Raw genomic sequence first — 25,296 nt, 5'->3', positions numbered from 1 at the left:
CCATTGATTTTTTATTTGCTTATAAATTGTATTGTATTGACTTATATTTTTTATAAATATTCGAGATTAAACAAATTTTTGTTGATAAATAAATATTTTCATTTCTAAAAATAATACTTAATGCTGTTTTGTTCATAAATTATTTGTATCAATAAAATGTAAAACTCATTTAAAAGTTGCGAGTCAAATTCACTTTGATTATAAAATTACACAAGCAACCTTCTCGCAAGAAAAATCGATTTAAATCTCTGGATTATGTAAAGATATATCAATTTACACAGCGAATTCTACTTTGTGAGTCATTATAAAAGTTCCTTAAATCGAAATTCGCAAATCTTCTCTGCAGTCTCGCGCGCGCTCAATGTGCCAGCAACCATATTACTTTTCTTCTCATTCGTGCATATAATATCGTTCTCGCAAAAACACCCACGAAATTTTGCCGAATCACCGGCATAATGAGCTCTCTCGCTCGCGCGCACCACCCAAGAGAAAAGAAATTTCCATCGATCTCAAAGTTTTGCTTATTATTCTGCTCGGTTGTAAGTCTCTCTCTCTCTCTCTCTCTCTCTCTCTCTCTCTGCCTGTCACTCACGGACAAAGTCTCGACGCGGCGCACACGCGCGGATACACCGTGTACAGCTCGAGGAATTTGTAAAGGAATTTCGTTAGAGTCTAAACAATATTCTTGCGAGCGATCGGGATTATGCCGAGGCTTTCGCCTCGTATCTATGGGAGCCGCGCGCATATTCCGACGCGCTGTACGTTGCGAGCTTGCGAGCATATAAAAGAAAGGCATCTGTTGCGCTTCCATAAGCAACATTTACATAATCGCCAGGGCTTCCAGCTATTTTGCTTCGCCGTGTACGGAGCTTTTTTTTTATTTCATGCCGCGTTCCGAGCGAGCGAGAAAGATGAGTGACAGTTTCGTAAGCTCGAGTTTCCACGATTATGCCGAGACGGGGGGTGGCGATGTTAAGACTTTTCTTTATTTTACATTTCGCTACGTTGCCTTATTATAACGCCGCATCGGAGGGCTGATTTGCTTCCCTGTCAAAAAGTCATTATTGTTAGCCGGAAGAATCTCGGGCTTGGTTACTTAAGCGCATTGCGGTGACTGGCTGGGGGGATTATTGTATTTCATGATTTTCCACCGCTGCGGCAATTGAGCTTGCGTATAGTGGCATTGAAAGCAGCGAATCGAAATGAAGTTGGAAAACAATTTTTAATGAAAATTTAACTGTAAGTTGAGATGAATGTGGCTAAACTTTTTAATTACAAATTAGTAACAAACTTTGATTATTAAAATACATAACAACATGTATCAAAATGTATTTTTGAATGTAAAATATTTGATCTAAAATCCTCGAGGATTCCAGATTCTATATCTGCCGCGAACGCGCATATAAGGATAAACATTGTTCTTAGAGCTAACTCTCTTCAGCACAATGCGCTGAATCCCCAATGCGATCTCTGCGCGTCGGGCTAGACAAGCGATCAACGCGACGACGTTGACGACACCTCGTGCGCGCGTTACGTTTCGAATCTTCCGGGCTGAGCACACATCGAGGAGGGAAGAGCGTAGGGAAGCGCGAGGGCGAAAAGGGATCCTCATCCTCCTACGCAATGTTATAATTTGCATGTGAGGCGTGTTACGGGACGTGCTAACTTGTTACCGCAGATATTCATAACTATATCCTACTTTAGCGCGCGGCGTATTCCGGCCTTGTTTTTCTTTGATGAATGAAAAGCTTGTCAACGTCGTAGAATGTATGTGCGACGTTTCACTTTTCATTGTCGAGCTTTTGATATTTGAAGTTGAAGGTGAACATTTCTAAGCTTGCAGTCCTCTCTGTCTAAATGAATACTTCAGTAAAGTTAACAAGTAAATGTACGAATCATTTTCACAGTCACAGTATTTTGTCGTTAATTCATCCCCAAGCTTATCTCGATCAATCTTTTTAGACCCTGCTAGTCACACATATGTATCAAGTCTCGAGAAAATAACATCCATCCATAGTACACGCAGTAAAGGTATTTCATGTTATGCATGTATAGTTGCAAAGTATGACGCCGAATACGTAATGATTGTGAATATATAAGTGACGCCGTTCCTATGCTGGCGTGATGTGCATCTGTGCGGGTCGCTTTTTATGCTCGCACCACATGTATACCTGGCGTATCTATTGCATCGTTCTCTCGCGCGTTGTGTACGACGTGGCGAAAAACCTTTGAAAATAATTTTTTAAAGTTGACAGCATAAAGTGAAAAAATGAAATATCACGTTAGCTTCTCTTTAAGTTTACTTTTTATCAAGTATTTCATACGCAAAGTAGCCAAAAAAGAAGATCGTCTCTTTTTCTTTGTGCGAATAACGCAGCGTCCACTGTGTTATCTCTCGTAAGCTTTGAAGCGCAAAGTCAGGCACTTATGCGTAATATACAACAGAGAGGTACAATTCGGTGCATTTCGTTATATATAGCAAAGAGCCATTCTTTCGTCCGCAGTCCCTTTTAAAAAACCACTGATCCGTATGATGCCGAGTAACTGACATCGTGCTACACAAATCCACGCGAGGTAGCTCGATAATATATAGTCTCTCCCGCATCGGCGTATTGCTAATGGAATACTCTGGTCCAAATCGAATCTCTGCGAATCAAAGCGCGTAAAAGCCTCGTGACTCGTCGTCGTCGCAGTCGTCATTATCAATCAAATAATCCTTCTAATGAATTCGTTTTTCCCACCCGAAGTTTCCCGATCGTTCGAGCGCTTCGACACACACGTTCGCTTGTAACGATAATGCAGCCAATTCTCCGAAACGTTTTATTTTATTTTTTTTCTAATATTAATCGACTCGCTACACTGACAGCTTGGGAAAATCAATAATGTGACGATTTAGTATGTACGCATGTGTATGTGAGGATGTACGCGACTTCGATAGTCGCGAGAGGACGAGCGATAGAGAGTCGATTGAAATGTATAATGTGCTTTTAATTTGTCGACTATGTTACGCTTGGGTAAGATTACGTAGAGATTATAAGTTGATGGATGAATGTTTACTATTTATTAGACATCAGATACATAAAATAATTTCTTTCATGATATAATTATAATATTGTAGTTTTATTTTTTTAACATTGATAATTTTTATGAAATAATTTGTAAATAATATTTAAGCTACATTGAGATTTTGAAAAACTTTATCTATGCTTGATCAGCCCTGCGCAAAACCGTTGAGTGCAGCGCTACCTGTACTTTTGTAGGACCGGAAATTCCGTGTCGGGCAATATACGGCGAGGTTATGAATACCACCCACAACGTAAACAATACAACGAGCACGCATCTCTCAGTTTTCATCGCCATTTTTTTCGTGTAGTTAGCTTGATCATAGCCGAAAGATTAATCTTTGGTGAAATTCTAAGTGAGAAAATGGAATTTAGTCGTTTAGTTAACGGCGATATCAGGTAATTTATATATTTTCAGATTGAAATGATTAAAGATATAAGAAAATAAGGCATCTTATTTGGGTTATTTCAGAGTAAAAGAGGAGCCAAGCGATGTGGCGCTTATTGGAAATGATTGTGCAATCGATTGACGAGAAACCCAATCTTGAAAACTGCCAGCTCTCATCATTTCCACATTTAATTACAGAAAGTTCTGTAAGTATTGATAATATTTACGTTACTCTTATTGCAGTAGCCTTTTATGAAAATTCTCACGCAGCTTCAATATTTTAACAGAACGATACCCTTCAAAAATATGCGAAAAATCATGAAAGTGAGCTTCACGATAAAGTGGAAATAGTCGTTGAGTGCGTAGACGTCAAGCCCAATATTAATTCATCGAAATATTTCGATAATTATAAAATTCAAAACATAATTAAAACAGAAACGGCGACGGAAGTGAAACAAGAATTTTTCGGTAGCGCTACAGAAGAATTGAATTTGAAAAACGAACATAACCTCGAAACACACATTGGTACAGTGCATAATGATACAACTCATGTATGTAAAATATGTGGAAAGAAATATTCATCTAGATTTAGTCTGATGAGGCATGTCAAGTCATTGCATATTTGTATCACCAGCTATTCTTGGGATAAATGTGAAAAGTCATACAAACAAAAGGTTCAACTCAAAGCGCATATCGATTCGGTGCACAATGGCGTCACCCATCCATGTAATATTTGTGAAAAAATATTTTCGAGTAAGAGTTATCTCAAAATCCACATTGAGGTAATGCATAAAGGTGTCTTACCTACATGCCAAATTTGCCAAAAGACATTCACATTAAAGAGCAATCTTAGGATTCACATCGATAAGATGCACAACAATATCAGACATTCATGTGATAAATGCGAAAAATCGTTTGCTCATAGAGTTCACCTAAAAAACCACATCGATGTGGTGCACAATGATGTCAGACACGCATGCGATGTGTGCGGTAAAGAATTTTTATGGAAGACTAGTCTTAAAAACCATACTGAAGCGGAACATATGGATATTGTTCATTCGTGTGACGCATGCGGAAAGAAATTTGCTTACAAAGATTATCTCAAAAGACACATAGATTCGATGCACAATGGTATTACATACCGGTGTGATATATGTGGGAAACAATTAATAAGAAAGTATAATCTCAAAAAACATATCAATACTGTGCATCACTCACGCATTACAACTTAATATATTCATTTTTATATACTTGCTCGGAAGAAAAATTTTAAAATTTTCATTTATAATAATATTATAATTTCCTCTAATGTTATCTCATTATGTAAAAATAATATTTCAGTTTTAAATTTTTTGAGAGAACTGAAGTATATTCTTCATTATAAACTAATAAAATGTTGAACCGTTTCAGTCAATGACAGAAATAATATTTATATTCTATATGATTCCGGTAATTAAAAATTTATGCAATGGCTAATACCTAGTTGTTATTGTTGTATAATCACAATAAATTTCATAGTCCAACTTCAAAGGCATTAGATTATTCATACCATCGTATGCATGCGATCTTCGGCTAAACGATTTGCATATGGTACATTGATAAAGCGAATCTCCCTACGCTCCTTTCAAATTCAGGACTTCAGATATTATTTCTCAGACTTGGAAAAGAGCTGTTAACTTTATATGGCAGCTACACACATACACACTCACCCGGACTGCATCACTTGCTCGTGCAAACTATAAAAAAATTTACGATGCTTCATATGCAATATGGTACTTTGGTAGGTGTGTGCATACGCTATGTATACATTACATGCGCCTCAAAAGTAAAGTAGACCAAAAACGTTTTAGTTCTATTATATTATATTATATAAAGTTATGATACTTCAATGATACAGGGTGATATTGTAAGTTACACGAGTTGTTATACGCAGACATGCGAATAATAATACACGTTTGTAATATTGAATAAAAATTTCATGGTAGTAAAGTAAGTAGCTGAAGACTGAGATTACCTTTACATTCGTGGCAAAATGTAATTATTTTTACTTACAATCTGTTTATGTAAGGTACTTATTTTTTTATCAATTTAATTTTCTCAAGGCATTAAGGATTTGCTCACTACAAAGTTGTTTACGCGGTAATAATTTTGTTTGCCAAAGAGTACTCCTTCGTGCAGTACTTACAGTATCAAGTAATGTATAAGACAAAACAGTAGTCAAGCAAGAAGTGAAGATAGAGAAGCATCGCGAGACTGCCTGGGCATGGTGAGAGGTTTTCCAGTGAAAACTCGAGTGTATCCGAGAGGAAGCTAGATAAGCTCGGAATGAAAGGATACGAGGAGAGGGACAAAGATGATCATTAGGTAAATGGTTCGACTATTGCATCATCATTATCATTATGATTCGATTGTATGTATTCGTAAGAATGAGAATGAGAAAAATTTGAAAAAATGTTGATGTATGATCATAATCTGAATACTAGAGCAAATAATTTTTATTATATCTTATTAAATGTAGAGTATAGATAAATTCAAATATTATGTAGTACATATTTAATTATGAAATTTAGACTTTTGATATGTCAGGTGCAAATAATTTTAATTCTAACACGTGTACAATTTTTAACGTTTGCGTTACTTATAACAATTTTATAAAATCGATCATGTGTTTTTGCAAATGAAGTGAATAATTTTGCATTCATGTGACCTACAAAAAGTGCACTAGACAATAATTGTTCTGCGAAATTGCAGATGCAGTGAATCATTACACTTCCACATGAACGATTTTTAATAGCCTATAAAACTTGTAGAATTTATGAAGTTATTTTAGAATCAAAATAGATAAATGTATTAAACAAACAAGTACGTACATTATACCAAAAGTATACTAGGCAACACCAATGTGAAATTTCAGGTGTGATGAATTATTACACACACACGCTTGAGTAATTTTCAATAGCTTGTAGAGTGTTCAAAACGCGTGAAACCAATGAAGATATTTGAAAATCAAAATGAATTATTTAATAAGTAAATATGCATATCACACTAAAAGTACACAAGACTAACCTACTATAATTTTTGGCTCGATAAATCATAACGTTCGTTCGTTCGTGAATCGTTTTTAGTCGCCTATAAAACGTTCGACGATAAAAATATTCGAAGTAGTTTTGAAATAAGTGTCCGGCGTTCAACGTTTTTTTTTTCGATTTCTGAGAAAAGAGATTTTGCGAGTTGCCAAAATGTATAAAGTTTTAAAGTTGTTTCTCATAATTGCTCCCTTACTGGTAAGATTAAAACTATTGTAATCATTTGATTCGATACTTTACCATGTGATATTAAATAAATTGAATTTTTTTAGATTGCAGCTCGAAGGTATAAAATAGCCAACAAAGGCGAATACGTATCATCGATCGAAGAATTTCCTTACCAGGTAGCGATCATCGTTGATAAACATTATCAATGCGGTGGTGCTTTGATTTCCGATCAACACGTTCTCACTGCTGCGCATTGCGTCCAAGACGTCGTCAAAGATCCTAACAGCTATGTGGAGATTCGAGCTGGCTCGACAAATTGGAGAAGCGGATACACAAAGTTCGACGTTCGCAGAGTAGCCCACTCTCCGGACTACTGGAAAAACAGTGTAGTAGGCGATGTTGCAGTTATTCAAGTAAGCATAAATTTTCTTATAAATTGCTGAAAATTTTCTTATCGTTTAATGAACTTATTTTTGTAGCTTAAAGAGCCTGTGACTTTCACTGAGAAAATAAAGCCAATCAGTTTACCTAATTTACATGCCGACGTACCTAAAGGAACCCTCGTTTGGATCGCCGGATGGGGATCGAACATCACCTCTCCATTCGTGTCAGATGAGCTGCGAGTAACCCTCACAAACACCGTGTCTTATGAGTTTTGCGAGGAAAAATGGAACGCCACAGTATCTAGACATAAAATTTGCACCTACCGATCGGATTTCCATGGCACTTGTCCGGTAAGTCAGACATTTTTTAAATTATTTCACAAATAGGTAGATGAGCTGTTTAATTTGATAAATACTTGTACCGAATTTCAGGGAGACAGCGGCAGCCCCGTGGCCGATTTAGATAGACAAGTAGTCTTAGGCATAGTGTCTGGAGCAGCCAATCCCTGCGCAAGTGGCATTCCAGAGTCACACACCAAAGTATCCGACTACCTGATATTCATCTTCGACGAGATGAGTAATGCACCGGGCCGTCTTCCCGATTACGTACATGAAGGATACCCTGCCGTGAATTACCAATAATTTTTTTTAATTGTAACTTCAGCTCTGTTGATACTCTTTTGATCTGGAAGAAGCTGTTATTTGCTATCTTATCTAATCGTTTCAATTGAGAAGGTGCTTATGCGAGATTGAGTGATCATGTTTGATAGAAATTGGTTGTATTTAATGTTTTTTAAAGAGTTACACGGCGATGTGTACGAATGATAGAGTTGGCTAAATGTACATAATGTATTTAGATAATTATAAGAATAAAATGTGTGTCAGCATTGGTAAAAAAAATTGATAGCAATGTTTGATCAAAAAATGCTATTTGATAATTTGAATATTATCTATAATAGAGCTAATGAAATTTAAATAAATCGTTACTTCTTCAAACAATATCCGACCGAGTAAATGATATACCATTCTTAACCATTTAAAAAGCGACTTGTCAAACAAATTCAATCATAGGCGTCGTAGAGATCGCACGTGACTCTTAGCCTCGTTTACTTTGTTCCGCTTCGGCGATCAAAGGGATTAACGTCACAAATGATTATTGTACATCGTGTTGGCGGAGGCGAGTCTCCCACGTAGGGATTGTATATAATTCAGAGCTCGGAGATAAAAATGAACCAAGATAAGAGTCACGCCTCGATGTACTCGTGCAGCCAATGCGTCGCCCCCGACGTCGCGCCGTATTACAATAATACACGCGAAGCTCGCTCGCGCGCAAATGTGTTTTTCAAGAAACAATGCCGATTAAACATGCCGAACCCTCGATGCGAATGTTTAATATACATATTATATACGCGCAGCTTGCGAGCTTGAAATACCTGCGTGTAAACTATCACATGTATATAGGCAGTGCGCAAACAGTCGTAACTCGAAGCCGCAAAGTATCTCTTTCTCTCTCTCTCTCGTGTCCCAGCTCGGCTACTACGACAATTCCCGAAGTATTGTCCTGGCCCAGAGCCAGATATGCCCATTGTCCGCAACTTTCGCGGCACAACGAGAGTTTACTGTTAAATTCGGAGCCGCGGAAATAATAGCTTCCTCGCGCGCGCGCGCATACGTACGGTCTCTCGCAGGAGGAGAGAATATCCAAGTCGACGTCGCGTTCGAACAAAGACGAGCGCGATGCGAGCCCATTGAAGCGACGACTACGACGACCTTTGCGAGGCCCTCCGTATATGTACCTACGTATATGCATCCATTCGAGAATCTACACTTGCCACGTATAAGTAAGTTTAAGTAAATTTTTTAAACGACGAGGCCGTACGTCGGGTGGTAAGTTACAAACGAGATAGTTTCGGCTATACGTACGTAAGTTGGAAGTGCGCTAGGGTGCAGGAGACGTTGTTAAACATAGCGATGTAGACGCTATACAGCACAAAGTCCATTCTGGAAACTGAGTAAGACTCGAAATTGCCCTTTCAACTTATTGAAAATAACGTTACACGATGAAAAATGTTTTTTTTCGCACAAAGTAACTCCTTCAAAATTGAAAATTGTTCTCTCCCTTTATCCTCTCGCTTCATCTATCATTTCGGTACGATACGATGCGTAGTTGTAAATAAATTTTAAAAACTGCTTGACCCTCTTCGGCGATGTTTTATGCCGTGCAGCACACTCATCTTTTGGAGCGTTTCCCCGGCGCGCGCCTGCCTCCTAAGCCGTGCGCGAGCTCTCTTCATCGTTGTCGTACCTCCCATCATTGCTATATATGTATAGGAAGCTTGTGCAACTGCCGAGGCTTTAAGCGTGGAGCATAATCCAATTTGTAACCCCCCGACGACGACGAGTCGTGCGACTGGAAGCCGAACACGAGCTTCGCAACGCCGCGTCACTTTCCGAGTTTAGCTCTGTGTGTGTGTGCGTAGGAGGACGAGGAGAGTACGGAAGCAGGATCGAGCGTCCGACCGACCGACGTGCCGGGACTTACCGATGAAACAACAATATTGTTTTTCTATCTTCGCGACGAGCAATAGCCAGGAATAAAATGAAACTATCCCTGCTCGTCTTTGTTTTATATATTATATATATCGTTTCTTCTCGTTCGCTGCTGCACAGTGTATACTGTGTGCTGCTTCTAAGATCACTTAAGGCAATAAATTATGTGATATGGTAGCAAATAAGCGTGGGTGAGTGTGCTCTTTAATGAGTGACTAGGCAGGCTTATTAAATTGTATCCAATAGTTGAGGTTGTGAAATAAAGAATGTACATTAACAAGTGACGACTCTGCGAGCTTTCATCCTATTGGGAATCTTACAATTTGGTGAAAGCTTTACTAATACCATCAATCACAAAAAATATCAAATTTATCAGGATTTATTATTGTTAATTGCGAAAAATAATGCTCATAAAAAAGGAATCGTTCTTGGTTATTGTATACAAGGAAGTTTGACACCCACATATTTCCTCTATTTTATCTTTTATACGAAAAGATAAGATATTTCATTGAATATAAATCTTGGAATAAATTGATTAAAATTACGTGTATACGGGTCCATTAATAAATCCTTTAAATAGCTTCGAGTCGTTAGCAAGACTTATCTCTATTCTGTCGTGTTCGCTCTACAAACAAATACTCACACCTATACGAGGACACATATGCTTTTGCCGCGGGAGAAAGCGTTTGATAAAACGCAGAAAAAGATCGACAGATCCACGAGGATTATCCGCTTTCGGAGCGCCACGGACGTAAAACAAAGTCACGCCGTGAGGGTCGTTGTGGCATATAGACGTGTGTGTGTGCGTGACCCTTATATCTGTCTCTCGCTAATGGTATATATACATCCGAAAGATGCCTTCGACGCTAGGCGTGCGAAAGTGAGAGAGGATTACGTTGACAAAGAGAGATATATGCACACACGTGTGGTTTGTAAAGTGAGACGATGGAAGGGAAAAATTGCCTTCTCTCTCTCTCTCTCTCTCACGGGCGAAAAAGTATAAGAGAGAAAAGTTGGGGAGTACGGGCGGCGGGAGGCGGGCAGAGAGAAAGAGAGAGAGAATTGATAGGACCACTCGTTTGCTTTACTCTATCTGTCTGTCTACTGCCTGCTGAACTTGAAGATTTTCCACGGAGATCACGCTTCTTATTCTCGTGAAAGGTGAAAAAGTTTTCCAAAGTACTTCGGACGATGATCCGCATTATGAATGAAAAGGTATAAGGAGAGCTTCCGCGCGAATTCTCAACTCGTGATACCATTTTGCATTCGTACATAGTCAAGAAGAAGGAATTAACTTCGTCATTATAACCAAAAGGACGGAAAAAAAGTGGAGAAAGATTAAAGTTTTACAGGCTGCCTGCGTTTAAATTTTAAAAAGTATTTTTGACGTTAAAAATGATTCCACGTAGATGGATGAATTTTTTTTTTTTTCAAGCTCAAAAATTTAATAATTTATCCATCGATATTAAAAAAAAACTAAAAATAAGACGTTAAACATTAACTGAATTTTTACTTGTATACGTTACGAAGTTAACGAACTTCATAAAAGTAAATTTTATAAATTTGTTGAAATGAAATTTTTAAAGTCTTTTTATAACTAAATGGTGAGCTAAATAAATCGATTTTATAATGCGACTTTCTTGCGTCAAGTCTTCTAGCTGAGAAGAAGTAGTGAATTGTCGCTGAGACATTTTTTTTGAAAAAAACTGAAAACTTTTTAAGTGTATAATAGTGTGAGGATAAAAGTGTAAAAATATCAAAAACATTAACCAATATCTTAACATAGTTAATTATATTTATAAACATTTATCAATGCATGGTTTCATTTAATACATGTAAGATCATTTTCGTTGAATTTTTTATTCGCAGCTTTAGTATCTATTATCAATATTCAACTAAAGCTTTGGGATAACTGATTTTATTATAATACCTTATATATTTGAAAATATATAAATATTGAAATATTTATTTGACAACACAGGATTTAATTTGTTCCTTTAAAAATGCGAAAAAAATTTACTTGACACGTGGACTAGGTAAGTAAATCTTCGCGTGATTTTCAGAAATAAAATCCAGGATATGCCAATTATATTTGTCGAATGAATAAAAAACATCGCGTTGCTCGTCGCAAGGCGCGCGAAATAATCCTACTTTAAACGTCGATATTATTCTGAATCAGCTTCGTTTATATTTTTCTAAGACCTTCCTGCCCTCGTTATATCCCTTAACATTTTCTGTAATGTCCCTTTGGGCATGCATGGTTTTGCAGGACTAAACATTAAAGATCTCTTTTCAATTCTACCGGTGTATCCGTTCATCGACAGCGTATCGCCTGAAAAAGGAAGAATACATCAATTTTATCCCGCGACGCAGAATCGATCGCGAAGCTTACCCGTCTTGAAAACCCACGTGGCCATGGGAACGCCCATGACGCAGGGTATATTGTTTTCTCGGGCGATCACGGCACCTTCGCTGAGGGGGCCGCCGACCTCCGTGATTATTCCCGCTACCAGGGGAAAGTACTGACTCCAGCCCACGTCGACGCACGGAGCCACGAGGATGTCGCCCTGTCTCAGGCGGGACGCCTCGTCGGGCGTCCTGGCGACGACGACCCGATGATCCGCCTTACCCGGGCAGATCGGCGTGCCGGTGTACGCGGGGTAGTACTCGTGACAGACCTCCTCGATCTCGTCGTCGTCCTTGAGGGGTCGGGGCCAGCCGAACCAGTAGTCCGGATGATGGACCTTCCGGTCCAGACTGGGCCAGAGCCGCCTGCGCCGCTGGGCCTTCCTGATCAGCGCCGGCTTGGCCGCGTCGTTCCTCATCAGTTCCAGCACCTCCCAGCGCGTCAGGTAGTGAATCAGGCCGATCTCGGGCAATCTGCCCGCGTTCACCAGGTCGGCGGCCTTCTGGCCGAAGAGCTTTCTCACGTTGTGCACGGCCTTGCTGAGCAGGTCTTTGGACTCGTCGCGGCGAGTCACGCTTCTCCGGGCCTCCGGTAGCAGCTTCTCGATGGTGCGACGATACTCGGGCGTTATCAGCGAACGGATTTCCTGGACCAGTTCCATCGGGGGCGGGCCGTCGGACTCGCACTCCGTGTAGTGTGGTCTCTTACTTAGGCCGATCGCTTGCGGATCTACGTACTGCGCAGGCCAAGTTTAATATATTTTTGCGAAGAATCGAAAAAACGATTTTTACCTTGAGCGCCCTGAAAAGCATTTCAGGCCTCGATTCAAAAGGCTCCGAGGCCAATTCCAATTCATTGACGCCGCGGTAGCCGTACTCCTCTACGAACCGGCGAATCCTCAGCCAATTTTCATCGCGATCCACCGCGTCGTTGCCGAGTGGCGACCAGTCGGGTCGATCCACCAGACTGGATATGATCTTTGGAAGTAGCGAGCTCGCGACGTTTCCGCAGCAGCCCAGCAGCTGCGCAACGTCCCCCATGTTCTTATTGGTGATCTCGTCCTCGATGTACGAGAGTAGCTGCAGAATGCGCGCCTGGTAGCGCTCGCTGAGGCGCGACAGGCGGCCGTGATATCGCGACGCTTTGCGCACCGTCTCCAGCTGATTGTCAAGATCCGTCAGAAAGTAGGCTTCGGTCATCAACTCCTCGGGCTCGTAGCTCTCGATCGTTTCCTCGAATTCCTTGATGCGAGGTTGAGAGCTCTTGAACAAGTTCTGTAGCTTGCCGCCGAGGAGCTTGAGTTGGCCGATGCGACCGCCAGCGCCGATGCCGATACGACGTTTGGCGACGTCCACTAGTTCCGGCTCGGTGGCCGTACGCGAGCCCCGGGCGTAATCCACGGCTTCCATGCTGTTGCCGATCGTTTCGTTGCGGTTGCGCAACATGAGCTACGACGCGAAGAGAGAAAATGAAAGAAATGTGTTCGACCGAGGCATATTCCACGTTCTCGCTGACGCCAAGCTTACGTTGAAATGATTGAAAGCGACCCTCATGTTGACGACGAAGAACGAACTCGGGTGATGCTCGTCGTCGAAGTTGGCCTCGTCGTCGTCGTCGCAGGATCTTATGCCGCTGGAGAAGGTCGTGGGAGAGAGTGCCTCGCATATGGTCGTGCAGGTGAGCGGAGTCAAGGGGTGGGGAAAAATTTCGGCTGCCTGTACGTAGCTGAACAGGTCCCATTCGGGCGGCACACCCGAGCCGAGCTCGTGGGTCAGCTCGAAATCCGTCCAGGCTTCGAAGTCCGTCAGTGGACGGCAGAGCTGCAGGTGGATCTGGTCCTTCTCGGCCGAGTACGACCAGTCGATGAAGCGGGCCGAACCGTAGAGCTCGTCCAGTTCTCGGCCGATCTCGGCGAGTCTCAGGGCGACCTCGACGCTGATGGACCGCGATTTGTCGGCTCGCTCCTTCGGGATCTCGTGCACGGATGTCTGCGAGGCTCTGCGGCCCTGAAAATTGACCTCGCCGCTCGACTCTATCTCGTACTCGTTGTTCGGACCTGAGGCGACGCAGATCAGCAAGTCGTACTTTTCCGGTTCGTCTTTGCTGCTTTGAGAGCCAATGAAGACTCTTCGCGGGTCGCCCGTGCGCGGGTGTCTGGTGAAGAGGCTGCCGCGCGAGTCGGCCTCGCCGACCATCGGCTGGATGCACAGGCCGATCGGTCGGACCAGCGGTAGGCCGTAATAACGTCGATACTCGACGCAGTCCTTCTTGAACAAGCCGGCCCAGCAGTCGATCACGGCCTTGATCACGTCTTCGCTACACACGTTGAGAAGCGTGAGATCCTGACCAGCCCACATCGTTTCGTCCGAGTCTTCGTGGTAGGCGCTGCCTTGGACCGTCCACTGACCCGAGCTCTGTGTGGAGAACAGCAGACACATGCACACGTGTATCTCGTCCAGTATCTCCACTGGGAGTTTGGCCATCTCGAAAAGTTCCGCGATTCTGTTCACGTGGAAAGAAAAGAAAAAGGAGCAAGTAAATCGAGCATCGTGACTTTTGCCATGACGAACGATTGGCAAACGTACTTGTCCAGAAGTTCGGTCCTATCGGGTTCGTCGGGTTCTTTTACTGGACCATCCGGTATTTGCTGGATTATTTCTTTGGTAAAGTCGAGAGATCCTTTCGGTTGATAGTAAATTCTGTAGCTGTCCATCAATTGATGTATGGCCTCCAACAGTTCTTTATTGTAGATCAAGAAGCGCTCGAAAGCATCTGTCGTCAAGCAGAAACCATCTGGTATGACGAACTTGAGGTAGAATGAAAAAAAGAAAAAAAAAATCAGTGATCGATTGAGCGAGCCACGATGCATCTTGTGTGACATGCCAGGAACCTTACTTTCGGCGATTTCAACGACTTCATCTGGGCGAGTGAAGCACCTCTACCTCCAACCAGCTTCTCGTCTTTACACTTTGGATGTTTCAGGTCGATGACATAATTCATGAGTCGATTTACATGCGGTGGCGGGACCAGTTGCCTTCTTCTTCTACTCAAGTCCGTGATGGGTATATTTATGGGACAAGTTCCAACGTAGGACTTGGTATATTCCGCTATTGCGAAGCCTTTCGTACCATTCAGTTCCATGGTAAAGTGCAAATACCTCGTCTTATGATTCCAAGGATATCCTCCGAATAATTTTTTTGTCATTCCTCTTCGCCACGATAACTGTACTTTATAAGTTTTATCAGCTGAAAAAAAAGAATGTTAACTTAAAATAAAGTATATGTGTGACTAATATCTCATAACGAACCTTTAAATTTAAAAGTAGCAAAATGTTCAGTTCCTCTGATTGATTTTGTGAATTCTTTAATATTCAAATCACTCGAGTCGATGTTATGAAAATTGTCCAACGGATCCATTACGTGTCCAAATTTTTTTCTGCAAATCATGACAGAATTAATAATTTTTGACCCTAATTTGGCCGAACTCTAAAAAGTATTTCTACTTACGTTTTCAACCCAGTATTATCGACTTGAGCACGAATGCAAAAAATATTTCCCATCCGGTCCAATCCCATCAAAGTCAGTTTCACTGAGTCGAATTTTAATTCACCCACATGAAATTGACGCATTCCACGACAATAAAGTTCATGAGTCATACTTTCAAGCCTGACCAAACCCACCATCGATCCGTACTGATCGATTTCTGTTTTATCGTCAGTTGATTTGTGTTTCCCTCCACGGACATGACCCAAAAAGGGTTTAGTAGAAGCTATGAATCTGCAAGAGTCCGATAAATAATTGGAAAAAAATAAAAAAAGTTGATAGCCAATGATTATAAAATCAAACTCACATGAAATTCAATCGGACGTGCTCGAGTCCAGTGTGGATATCCTCGTCGACGCTCGTACGTGTGCCTTTTCTCAAAAGACCATTAAATGTTATTCGCACTCTCTTGTCCTCTTCCAAAACTGTCATGGTCAAGCCTTGGGCAGACCAGCTGTCTTTATCTTGCTTTATCACCGTATTCGGATGCTCCGGCAATTCGTATTTTGTCGATCCTCCATTTATGTACAATATCAATACCAGCTCAGATTCTTTTTCCGGATTTCGTTGGAATTTAATGTAAAAAGAATTGCCTAGCTGATCCGCTCCATGGTAGCAGAGGGTTCTCGACTCCTGAAAGAAATTTTTTTCTTATAATTTTGGTAATGAGCTTGGATAATTTTAAATTTTACGAGTTTTATTTTTATTCTTACATTTTCATCTTGGTAACTATCAATTGACTGCTGTGCCGTCTCCATGATAGTTATGTAGAGATCGAACCGCTAATTTTGTCCGCGACTTTGAATTTTAACAACCCTGCATTAAACAAAATATAGTTTTACAATATTAGCAGGCCCACTCAATATCAAAATATTATCGATGCGAGTCAACGTCTCTATATTATTATTATGAGAGCAACCTGTGCTAAATTCAAATTTTCTCTGCTTTAACTGATTATGAAAGTACACTTTCAACTTGAAAAATTACATACTGTTAATAAAAATTTTAAATATTGTGCGTTAATTTAAAAAAGACTTGTTTTATTACCTCACGGTATAAGAAATTTATCGATCGACTACCGGTGAGCCATAGAGTAATACTGAATGATCAGGCAAGATATAAATAAATGAATCGTTCTATTCAGTCAGTACAATGTTTGTAAATATACATAAAATCGAGAAATCGTGCTGAGTAATAGTGGTATTATTTTTTTTTTAAATCGACGGTCCCCACGAAGAGTAACACGTTTGTGTGTTAATTTAAAGGGAAACGTGTTACTTTTCGTGGGGACCGTCGAAATGCCTTTTATAATGTTTGAAAAATACTTTGTTGAATATTGCACGTAGATAAAATTGAATAGGAGGAAAAAAAGGAATCAGTAATCCAAGTTCAAGTGAAAAGCTTGAATTAAAATTAAAAATTAATAAACAGCTATTTGAAAACATCAGTTGTAGACATGAGAATGTGTAGTCATTATGATATTTGCGTAAACACAGCAGTGCGAGGCGGGAAAAGCGTGTGAGAGACATAGATACACGACGCTACCTCGATGTTTCGAAGGCATGCCACAGCAGAATCTAGCGAGATGACTCTCTACACCGTCGAGCACCGAGCCAGCACAGCGCGCGATGAACCATCAATCATAATATTAAAAAGTACACCGATTCCTTTAGTTTTAGTTCACAATACCTTAATCTTCGCCAGAGCAGGAGGATGATTTATAAAAGCTCACACAATTCAAGTCAAAAGTGATTCTCACCATATATCTCATGATAAGAGAAACTAACAATTAGGACAAACACAAAAGGCCTTTTTTGAAATGAAAATTATTCTTTTTGGGGTGATCTAGAGCTTTTAAAAATATAGCAAAAATGTTTTTTCACTTTTTCCTCGGAGATATATTATATTCTTCAAGTTCTAGAGCGAAGAAATCCATATTTTGATTGTGTAACGTTGATTGTGTAAAATATAATAAAAAAACTGATAGCATGATATTGTCATATTATATTTATACAAATTTATAAATACATGATTTCGTTCAATACATGTAAGATTATTTTTTGTCGAAATTTTTGTTCGTGTCTCTAGCATCTATTATCATTATTTTTTAAAACAATACATTATATATTTAAAATGTACAAATATTCACATATTTATTTGACAACACGACTTGAGTTGATTTTATAAAAATACAAAAAAATTAATTGTTCACTCTGACTTTCAGTGAATGATAATTTTAATGAATGATTTTTATCCCAGCTTTTTCAAAGCGCGTTCGCATTACAGTAGATTCATCTTTGTGACTTTTACAGTTTCATTGAAGCGCACTGTTTTGTCTGGATCATTTTCAGGCGATCTTGGGACGGAAGCCTCTCGTTGGGGCTCATTGTCAGGCGATTTTGGGACTGAAGCCTCTCTTTGGGGTTCATCGACAGGTGATCTTGGGACGGAAGCCTCTATTTGGGGCTCATCGCCAGGCGATCTTGGGACGGAAGCCTGTCTTTGGGCCGTCTCTCTGCGCAATCTTTTAATTTCACCGTTATATCCGTCCATGTACACCGGATCGCCTGCGAAAATTGAAATAAGTTTCGATGGGCCAAAGAGCGAGATGAATCAATTTTGCCACCTCGTGCGCTATAAACGATCAACGAGCTACACTTACCCGTTCTAAAGATATTCGTGGCCATGGGGACGCCCATGATGCACGGCAAGGAGCTCTCGCGCACGATCAACGCTCCCTCGCTGAGGATGCCACCGTGCTCGGTGATCACTCCCCCGACGAACGGCAAAAATTGGCTCCAGCCCGCGTCGATGCACGGAGTCACGAGGATGACGTTTGGCTGCACTGGAGAATCTGTCATCAAGCAATGGGTCTCCTCGGGCGTCCTGGCGACGATGAGCACACCGCGCCTAACTTCACCGGGGAAAATCGGCGTGCCGTAAATCTCCTCGCGCTCCAACCACGATCTGAAGAACCGGCCGTCTCTGTCGATGGGCCTCGGCACACCGTACCAGTATTCCGGATAATAGATCATCCGGTCGAGCTCGAACCAGAGTTCCCTGCGACGATGGGCCTTCCTGATCAGGTCCGGCATAGGCACTGCCTCGGGCTTCGCCAGTGACAGCGCCTCCTCGCGCGTCAAGTAGTGTATCAAGCCGACGTCGGGCAATTTGCCCGCCTTCACCAGCTCGTCGGCCATCAGGCAGAAGTACATCCTCAGTATTTGAACTGCTTTGCTGAGAAGCTCTCGGGACTCTTCTCGGCGCCGCAAGCTCTTGATCAGGCCCGGTACCAGATTTGCCGCGGCTCGTACGCGTGCTTCTGGAAATTTTCTCAATTCCTTCATGAATTCCGCCTCCAAGGGCTTGGTCACAACCGGTTTTTTTACCCACTTTATTTTCTATGAGAATCACGTGTGACCATTTTCCACGATCGGTCGATTTTAGTATAAAATATATAAATGAATCAAAATAATACTGTTTTTACTAAATCGAGCTCACGCGTATCACCAATTTCGACGCATTTTTGGTGCGTGATAGTATATAGTTAAAGAGTCTCAAAACTGAAATTCGAAATCGGTGACGAACGTGTGGCGATAATTTAAAAAAGTTTCATTTCGACCTTTATGTATGCGTCTAATCAAAGAACAGTAAAAATGATTCATACCGTGAGCATCCTGAAAATGGCATCTGGCCTCATGCCAAAAGGCTCCGAGGCCATTTCCAATTCGTTGAAGCCGAGAAAGTGCCACATCTCACGGTAATCGCGAATGAAACTTTTATGGTTTATCAGTAGTCGTTCGGGGTTGTAATATTTGCTACGCAGGATCGAATTCATCAATGTCGGCAGAGAGTTGCTGGGGAGATCCGTGGGGTAGCCCAGCACTATCGACGTGTCCGACAGGGTCTGGTCGGTGATGTCCTTGCCGCGCGCGAGCCTGTCCAGGAGCCGCACCAGGCGACGCTCGCTACGACGCATGAAGTGGCCGTGAGTCCGCGAGGCGTCGCGCAACGCGCATATCTTTCTGTTCAGATGTTTCATCTCCTCGTCTTCGTCTCCGTATCGAGCGGATCTGTACGGTTTCAGTAATAGCTGTACGAAGTCGAGTTCGACGCCCTTGGAGCCGCGGTAGTCCAGCCAAATGCCGCCGAGATGCTTGAGATTGTCGACGATCGCACCGTCGGAGGCGTGGATGCGCCTTTTCGCGTCCTCGAGCACTTCCGGCGCGACGATCGACTGTCCGCCACGGGCGAAATCTCTGGCGACGATGCTTTTGTCGGTCGTCGCCCATCGGCTGCGAAACGCGATCTTGAAGGAGAAAAAAAACAATCGTGAAAGAAAATAAGCTCGAGACGAGGCGTATTCGACCGATAGCCGCGCTTACGTTGAAATAATTGAAAAAGACCCTGTTGTTGAAGATGACGAACGCATTCTTGTGGATGTAGAAGTCGTCGTCGACGTCGACGGATCTGAACTCGCGGTAGTAGGACGACGGGGCGAGAGCCTCGCAGACGACCGTGCGGGTGAGCGGCGTCACGCAGTAGGGGAAAATCTCGGCCGCGTGAACCGAGGTCAGCATGTCCTTGTCGGCGGGCACACCCGTGCCGAGCTCGTGGGTCAGCTCGAAATCCGTCCAGGCTTCGAAGTGCGTCAGCGGCCGGCTATAGTGCAGATAGATCGTGTCCCCTTTGGCGTAGTACGACCAGTCGATGAAGCGGGCCGAACCGTAGAGCTCGTCCAGTTCTCGGCCGATCTCGGCGAGTCTCAGGGCGACCTTGTTCCCGATGCGGACCTGGTTCGTCCGCTCGATGTTGGACGAGTCGCCGTCGAGGTAGATCGGACCGTTGTCCTCGAGCTTGAACTCGTTGTGCCGGTCGACGGCCACCCGGATCGAGAAGTGGTAATTGTCCGGCTTGTGGGCGCCGCTGTGAGAGCCCGCGTAGATCTTTCGCGGGTCGCCCGTGCGCGGGTGTCTGGTGAAGAGGACGCCGAACGCGTCGGGGTCCGCCAACTGCTGCTGTATGACCACGCCGATGGGACGGTCCAGGGGTAGGCCGTTCGAGGCCCGGTAATCGACGTAAAAAGGCTTGTACAAGCTGGCCCACAAGTCGATCACGGCCTGGTAGACGTCTTCGCAACTCACGTCGCAGAACCACTCGTCCAGACCACCCCACATTTTTTCATCCGCGTCTTCGTGGTAGGCGCTGCAGTGCACCTCGCAAAGATACGTATGGTAGCGCGACCCGATATTGTTATGGAAATAATCGTCTATCGCTTGCTTCATCTGATCTGGCATTTTGGCCGTCTTGAACAGTTCGGCGATTCTGTGCATGCGTGTAACGAAAACAAAAAAAAAAAAGAAGAGCAAGTGAATCACGCATCTTGACTTCCGTACATCGCTTCGCGAACGTACTTATCCAACGCTTCGGTTTTCTTAAATTTGATTTCTTTTTCGGGATCGTAATCCAGAGGACGCGTTGGAACGAAACCAGGATTGTATTCGCGCTTCAATTCTTTTACGGCTGCCGATAGCTCTTTATTGTGGCTCAAAAAGTGCGTGAAGGCTTCAGTTGTGATACAGAAACCATCTGCTACGACGAACTTGAGACAGCAAAAAGAAAAGAAAAAATCAGCGATCGATGGAACGAGGAACTTGCCGAGAATCTTACCTGTGGCATTTTTAACGACTTCATCTGGGCGAGCGAGGCACCTCTACCTCCGACCAGCCTCTCGTCTTGGCACTCGGTTGAGCTCAGGGGGAGCAGATAAGCGTGGTAATGTTTAAATTCCGGGAACAGTCGGTTTCTTCTATCACTCAAGTCCGTGATGGGTATATTTATGGGACAAGTTCCAACGTAGGACTTGGTATATTCCGCTATTGCGAAGCCTTTCGTACCATTCAGTTCCATGGTGAAGTGCAAATACCTCGTCTTATGATTCCAAGGATATCCTCCGTATATTCCGTATGTCATTCCTTTTCGCCACGATATCTTTACTTCGTAAGTTTGATCAGCTGAAAAAAATTAAACGTTGACTTACAATCGAAGCTCAAAGTTATATCACTTATGATTGATATGTTTCATTACAAACTTTTAAATGAACTTGAATAATCGTTATTATGTTTAACTGAGTACATGAAATCCTCAAAAGTTAGATTGCTCGAGTCGATGATCCGAAAATTGTCCAGCGGATCCTTTATATGTCCAAATTTTTTTCTGCAAATAATGACAGAATTAATAATTATTTATCCTAATTTGGGTGAACTTTAAAAATTATTTCGACTTACATTTGCGACTCAGAATTTTCGGCATCAACATGAATGCAAAAAATATTTCCAATTTGATCCACTCCCATCAAAGTCAGTCTTGGGAGGGCGAATTTTATTTCACCCACATACAATTGACGCATTCCACGAAAAAAGAGTTCGTGGCTTTTGCTTTCAAGTCTGACCAGACCCATCATCGATCCGTACTGATCGATTTCGGTAAAACCCTGCAATGATTTGCGTTTCCGTCCGTGAGTCGGAAAGGGTTTAGTGGAAGCTACGAATCTGCAAAAATCCGATAAAGAATTGAAAAAAATAAAAAAAAATAGATTACAAACGATTATAAAATTAAACTCACATGAAATTCAATCGGACGTGCTCGAGTCCAGTGTGGATATCCTCGTCGACGCTCGTACGTGTGCCTTTTCTCAAAAGACCATTAAATGTTATTCGCACTCTCTTTTCCTCTTCCAAAACTGTCATGGTCAAGCCATCGGCAGACCAGCTGTCTTTATCTCGCTTTATCACCGTATTCGGATGCTGCGGCAGTTCGTATTTGGTCGATCCTCCATCGATGAACAATATCAATACCAGCTCGGGTTCTTTTTCCTCAGTACGTTTGAATTTAACGTAAAAAGAATTGCCAAGCTGATCCGCTCCATGGTAGCAGAGGGTTCTCGGCACCCCAGTGAATTTGATTCTTAATGCATGAAATTTTTCTAAATAATTTTCCCACCAGTCAATAGCCGGCTCCATGATTGCTGCGAAGAGAACGACCCGTTAATTTTGCTCACGTCTTTGAGTTTTTACAATCCTGCATTAAATCAATTATAATTTCATAATATTATCATTCAACATCTCCATATTTTTTAGAACAACCTCAGCTAAATTAAAATTTTCTTTGTTTTAGCTCCACATTAATGTAACTTTCAAGTTGAAAAAATACATACTGTTAATAAATATTACCTTATCATTTAAAATTTCAGCGTTAAGAAAAAAAAGACTTATTATATTACCTCGGTAAAAAATACAGTATAGGGATTTTATAGGTAAACTACCGACAAATCATAAAGCGATACTGAAGGATCCGACAAGATTTGAATGAATACAACGTTAGATTCAATCAATACAATGTTTGTCAATACGTAAAATCGAATGTGGTATTGGTATCGTTTGGTTTTAAAATGCCTCGTGCTTGCGATAAATTTATTGATCAACACTATTGACTTTCAATTAAAATTACTGTTCAAATCTTATTTTTCGAATGACAACAAAATTTAAATTCAATGTCTGACTGAAGTGGTCGGTAATATTCTTATCATTGTGAAAAGATTGAATCAAAATTAGAAAATTAATTAACAGCTGATTGAAAACAGCAGTTATAGACATGAGAATATGTAGTTGTTATGATATTTGCGTAAACACATAGCAGTGCGAGGCGGGAAAACGAGTGTGAGAGAGACACAAATACACGTCGCTATACGAAGGTGTTTCGAAGGCATGCCATAGCAGTATCTAGTGTATTAACTTTGCATATCGATTTTAAGCCCAGAACATCTAAAAAAATTTGACTTCAAAAAACGTTTATTGAACTCTTAGTCTATAACAAAAAAGAAAAATGGAATTTTGAAATTCCTCAATGTCAAGGGGGAAAAACTACGAAGTCGCGTTATGCATCATCTGTTTACGCATTTCGATTTTTTCTTTGTTACCTATTTTGGTTTTATTCGAGGTAAAAATGAGCTGTTTTCTTCAAAAAAGAGTCAATTAACAGTTTCTTAAAATTTCTTCAGAGTAGCATTTCTATTGATGATCAACCAAGCTGTAGCAAAAGCTTTTTGCACATTCTTGATCAGTTAAACGACGGCAAGTGCTGAGAAATATTTTCTCAATATTTATCACAAATAATACAAGCATAGTTTTAAAAATTACTCTTTGAGTTGCCAATATCTGAATCTCTGCCAGAGCAGAAAGGTGACTCGTAAAAGCTCATCCAATTCATGTCAAAATTTGATACCGACCGATAAATTTCGTAAAAAGAGAAACCAAAATTTTGAATAAACGCCATAAACATCGATTACATTTCAGAATCCGCAGCGGAGGCCAGCGAAACTCCCCATGGCGCCATCTCGAAGGTGGCGCAGCAAGCTCGGCTCCGCCTCCCTCGCATCGATTTTCCGCGTGGGTACTGAAGCGAGTCCGCAAGCTCTCGTGCTCGCTCGAACTGCAGCGCTCGCGTACCTGTAATCGGCTAGCGAAGCTTCGCGCAGGGCACATGCGCGCGTTCATCGAAAAATCCGCCACCGTTTGAAGCGAGCACGAGAGACAGCTATACATCAGAGCTCGATGAAAGCCCGCGCGCCTCTTAAATCGAGCTTTTCAAAGACGTTCGGCGGGAGCTTGTAATTATACGCAGATGGATATTTAACAGGTTGGAAAGTTTTTGCAAAGGGTTGACGGCTTTGGGAAGACGCGCATACGCATGACAAGGAAGGATAGGGTGGCGCGCGTCTTTGATCTATGAATTATTCGTGAAATGCGTATAGTGCGGTGCCCTGCGACAGATGGCATATTAGCTGCCGACGACGTGGTCTCGGGCAACATCTAAGAGGACGCGCGGAAATTCTTTGCTCGCTACTCTAACGAATCGTATTATTGGTAATTAGCATAATCTTGAGTTCTCCGCGGTCGCCTTCCTTTTCATTAATTCCGCGTCGCAATTACAATTCGTAAAAATAAAAAGGTACGAGTGGCTCGAGCTGATACCTGCGCGACGGGGGAGAATATTAATTTTTTGCAGCAAGTAAATGTTACATATATAGAAAAGGCTCGAGCGCGAGGCTTGGGGGATGACTACGCGACACCGTCTTCCCAGTCGCGCAAAAGTACGCACTCTCGAAATTATTCGCTCGAAAATTTTCGCGTAAACGTCGTTCTGTCTGCGAATAAAAGCTCCATAAAGACGGTTCATGCGATTCGAGACTTACACACGTTCGTAATTACATGTATGCCGAAAGCATCAGTCGAGCCGTGTGCACATCAGTTTATCGAATGATAAAACACAGGCGCGCGCGCGGCTCCGATCATGGTCCGCCAAGCTGAAAGATCATAAGGCTATTTAGAGACCGTCGAGTCAAGTTGAAGGAAAAAAGGGGATCCCGTCGTTTTCTCAAAAACACACGGATCCGTGCATAATTTAATCTCGGCTCGGCACGGTATCTATAAGTCAGCGTTGAATATGCTCGCTTGGGGGTACACGTGCGTATATATACATGCGTGCGGAAGAATCAAGTGGCAAAGTCACCGCAGACGACGACGACGACGACGACTACGACGACGCCCGCATGATATGCCTGCCAGTCGAGAGCTGCGGAACTTGGCTTTTCTTCTCTCTCTCTCGGCTGACTCGACTGACAATGACTGTTGCGGGCGCCGCGTGCGTTT

At 42.1% G+C, this 25,296-nt stretch overlaps 3 protein-coding genes and 1 long non-coding RNA gene across 7 annotated transcripts; 2 read left to right on the top strand and 2 right to left on the bottom strand.

Moving 5' to 3' along the window:
* The first annotated feature begins 3,343 nt into the window (after window positions 1-3,343).
* LOC106651522 lies at window positions 3,344-3,887 on the top strand. The gene is made up of 3 exons (XR_001339349.2): window positions 3,344-3,461; window positions 3,535-3,656; window positions 3,738-3,887. It is a non-coding gene; the product is annotated as an uncharacterized LOC106651522 (long non-coding RNA).
* A 2,761-nt stretch (window positions 3,888-6,648) lies between these two features.
* LOC106651246 (trypsin-like) lies at window positions 6,649-7,908 on the top strand. The gene is made up of 4 exons (XM_014369689.2): window positions 6,649-6,734; window positions 6,809-7,117; window positions 7,184-7,438; window positions 7,520-7,908. Exons 1-4 carry the CDS (start codon window positions 6,690-6,692, stop codon window positions 7,727-7,729), a joined length of 819 nt encoding a protein of 272 aa, XP_014225175.2. The 5' UTR covers window positions 6,649-6,689; the 3' UTR covers window positions 7,730-7,908.
* A 3,502-nt stretch (window positions 7,909-11,410) lies between these two features.
* LOC106651458 (putative phosphoenolpyruvate synthase) lies at window positions 11,411-16,732 on the bottom strand. The gene is made up of 11 exons (XM_023459038.1): window positions 16,634-16,732; window positions 16,300-16,402; window positions 15,894-16,219; window positions 15,551-15,820; window positions 15,352-15,479; window positions 14,940-15,289; window positions 14,630-14,850; window positions 13,571-14,546; window positions 12,836-13,492; window positions 12,030-12,780; window positions 11,411-11,969 (listed from the first exon to the last, which is right to left on the bottom strand). Exons 2-11 carry the CDS (start codon window positions 16,342-16,344, stop codon window positions 11,833-11,835), a joined length of 3,861 nt encoding a protein of 1,286 aa, XP_023314806.1. The 5' UTR covers window positions 16,345-16,402; window positions 16,634-16,732; the 3' UTR covers window positions 11,411-11,832.
* A 981-nt stretch (window positions 16,733-17,713) lies between these two features.
* Window positions 17,714-22,998, bottom strand: LOC106651467. Of its 4 annotated transcripts, none has more exons than XM_023459036.1 (10): window positions 22,819-22,998; window positions 22,211-22,666; window positions 21,874-22,137; window positions 21,678-21,802; window positions 21,257-21,600; window positions 21,001-21,188; window positions 19,972-20,911; window positions 19,254-19,895; window positions 18,249-18,987; window positions 17,714-18,153 (listed from the first exon to the last, which is right to left on the bottom strand). In XM_023459036.1, exons 2-10 carry the CDS (start codon window positions 22,606-22,608, stop codon window positions 17,867-17,869), a joined length of 3,927 nt encoding a protein of 1,308 aa, XP_023314804.1. In that variant the 5' UTR covers window positions 22,609-22,666; window positions 22,819-22,998; the 3' UTR covers window positions 17,714-17,866. The 4 variants fall into 4 exon arrangements, with proteins under 4 accessions (XP_023314804.1, XP_023314803.1, XP_023314805.1 ...); XM_023459035.1 differs by having other exon boundaries at window positions 22,211-22,613; XM_023459037.1 differs by having other exon boundaries at window positions 22,869-22,998.
* Between the last annotated feature and the right edge of the window lie 2,298 nt (window positions 22,999-25,296).

This window comes from Trichogramma pretiosum, unplaced genomic scaffold (genome assembly GCF_000599845.2).
Source record: "Trichogramma pretiosum strain Unisexual culture from Peru unplaced genomic scaffold, Tpre_2.0 scaffold53, whole genome shotgun sequence".
NCBI classification, from domain to species: Eukaryota; Metazoa; Arthropoda; class Insecta; order Hymenoptera; family Trichogrammatidae; genus Trichogramma; species Trichogramma pretiosum.
Note: the sequence above shows the minus strand (reverse complement) of the source record. Positions and strands in the feature narration are given on the sequence as shown.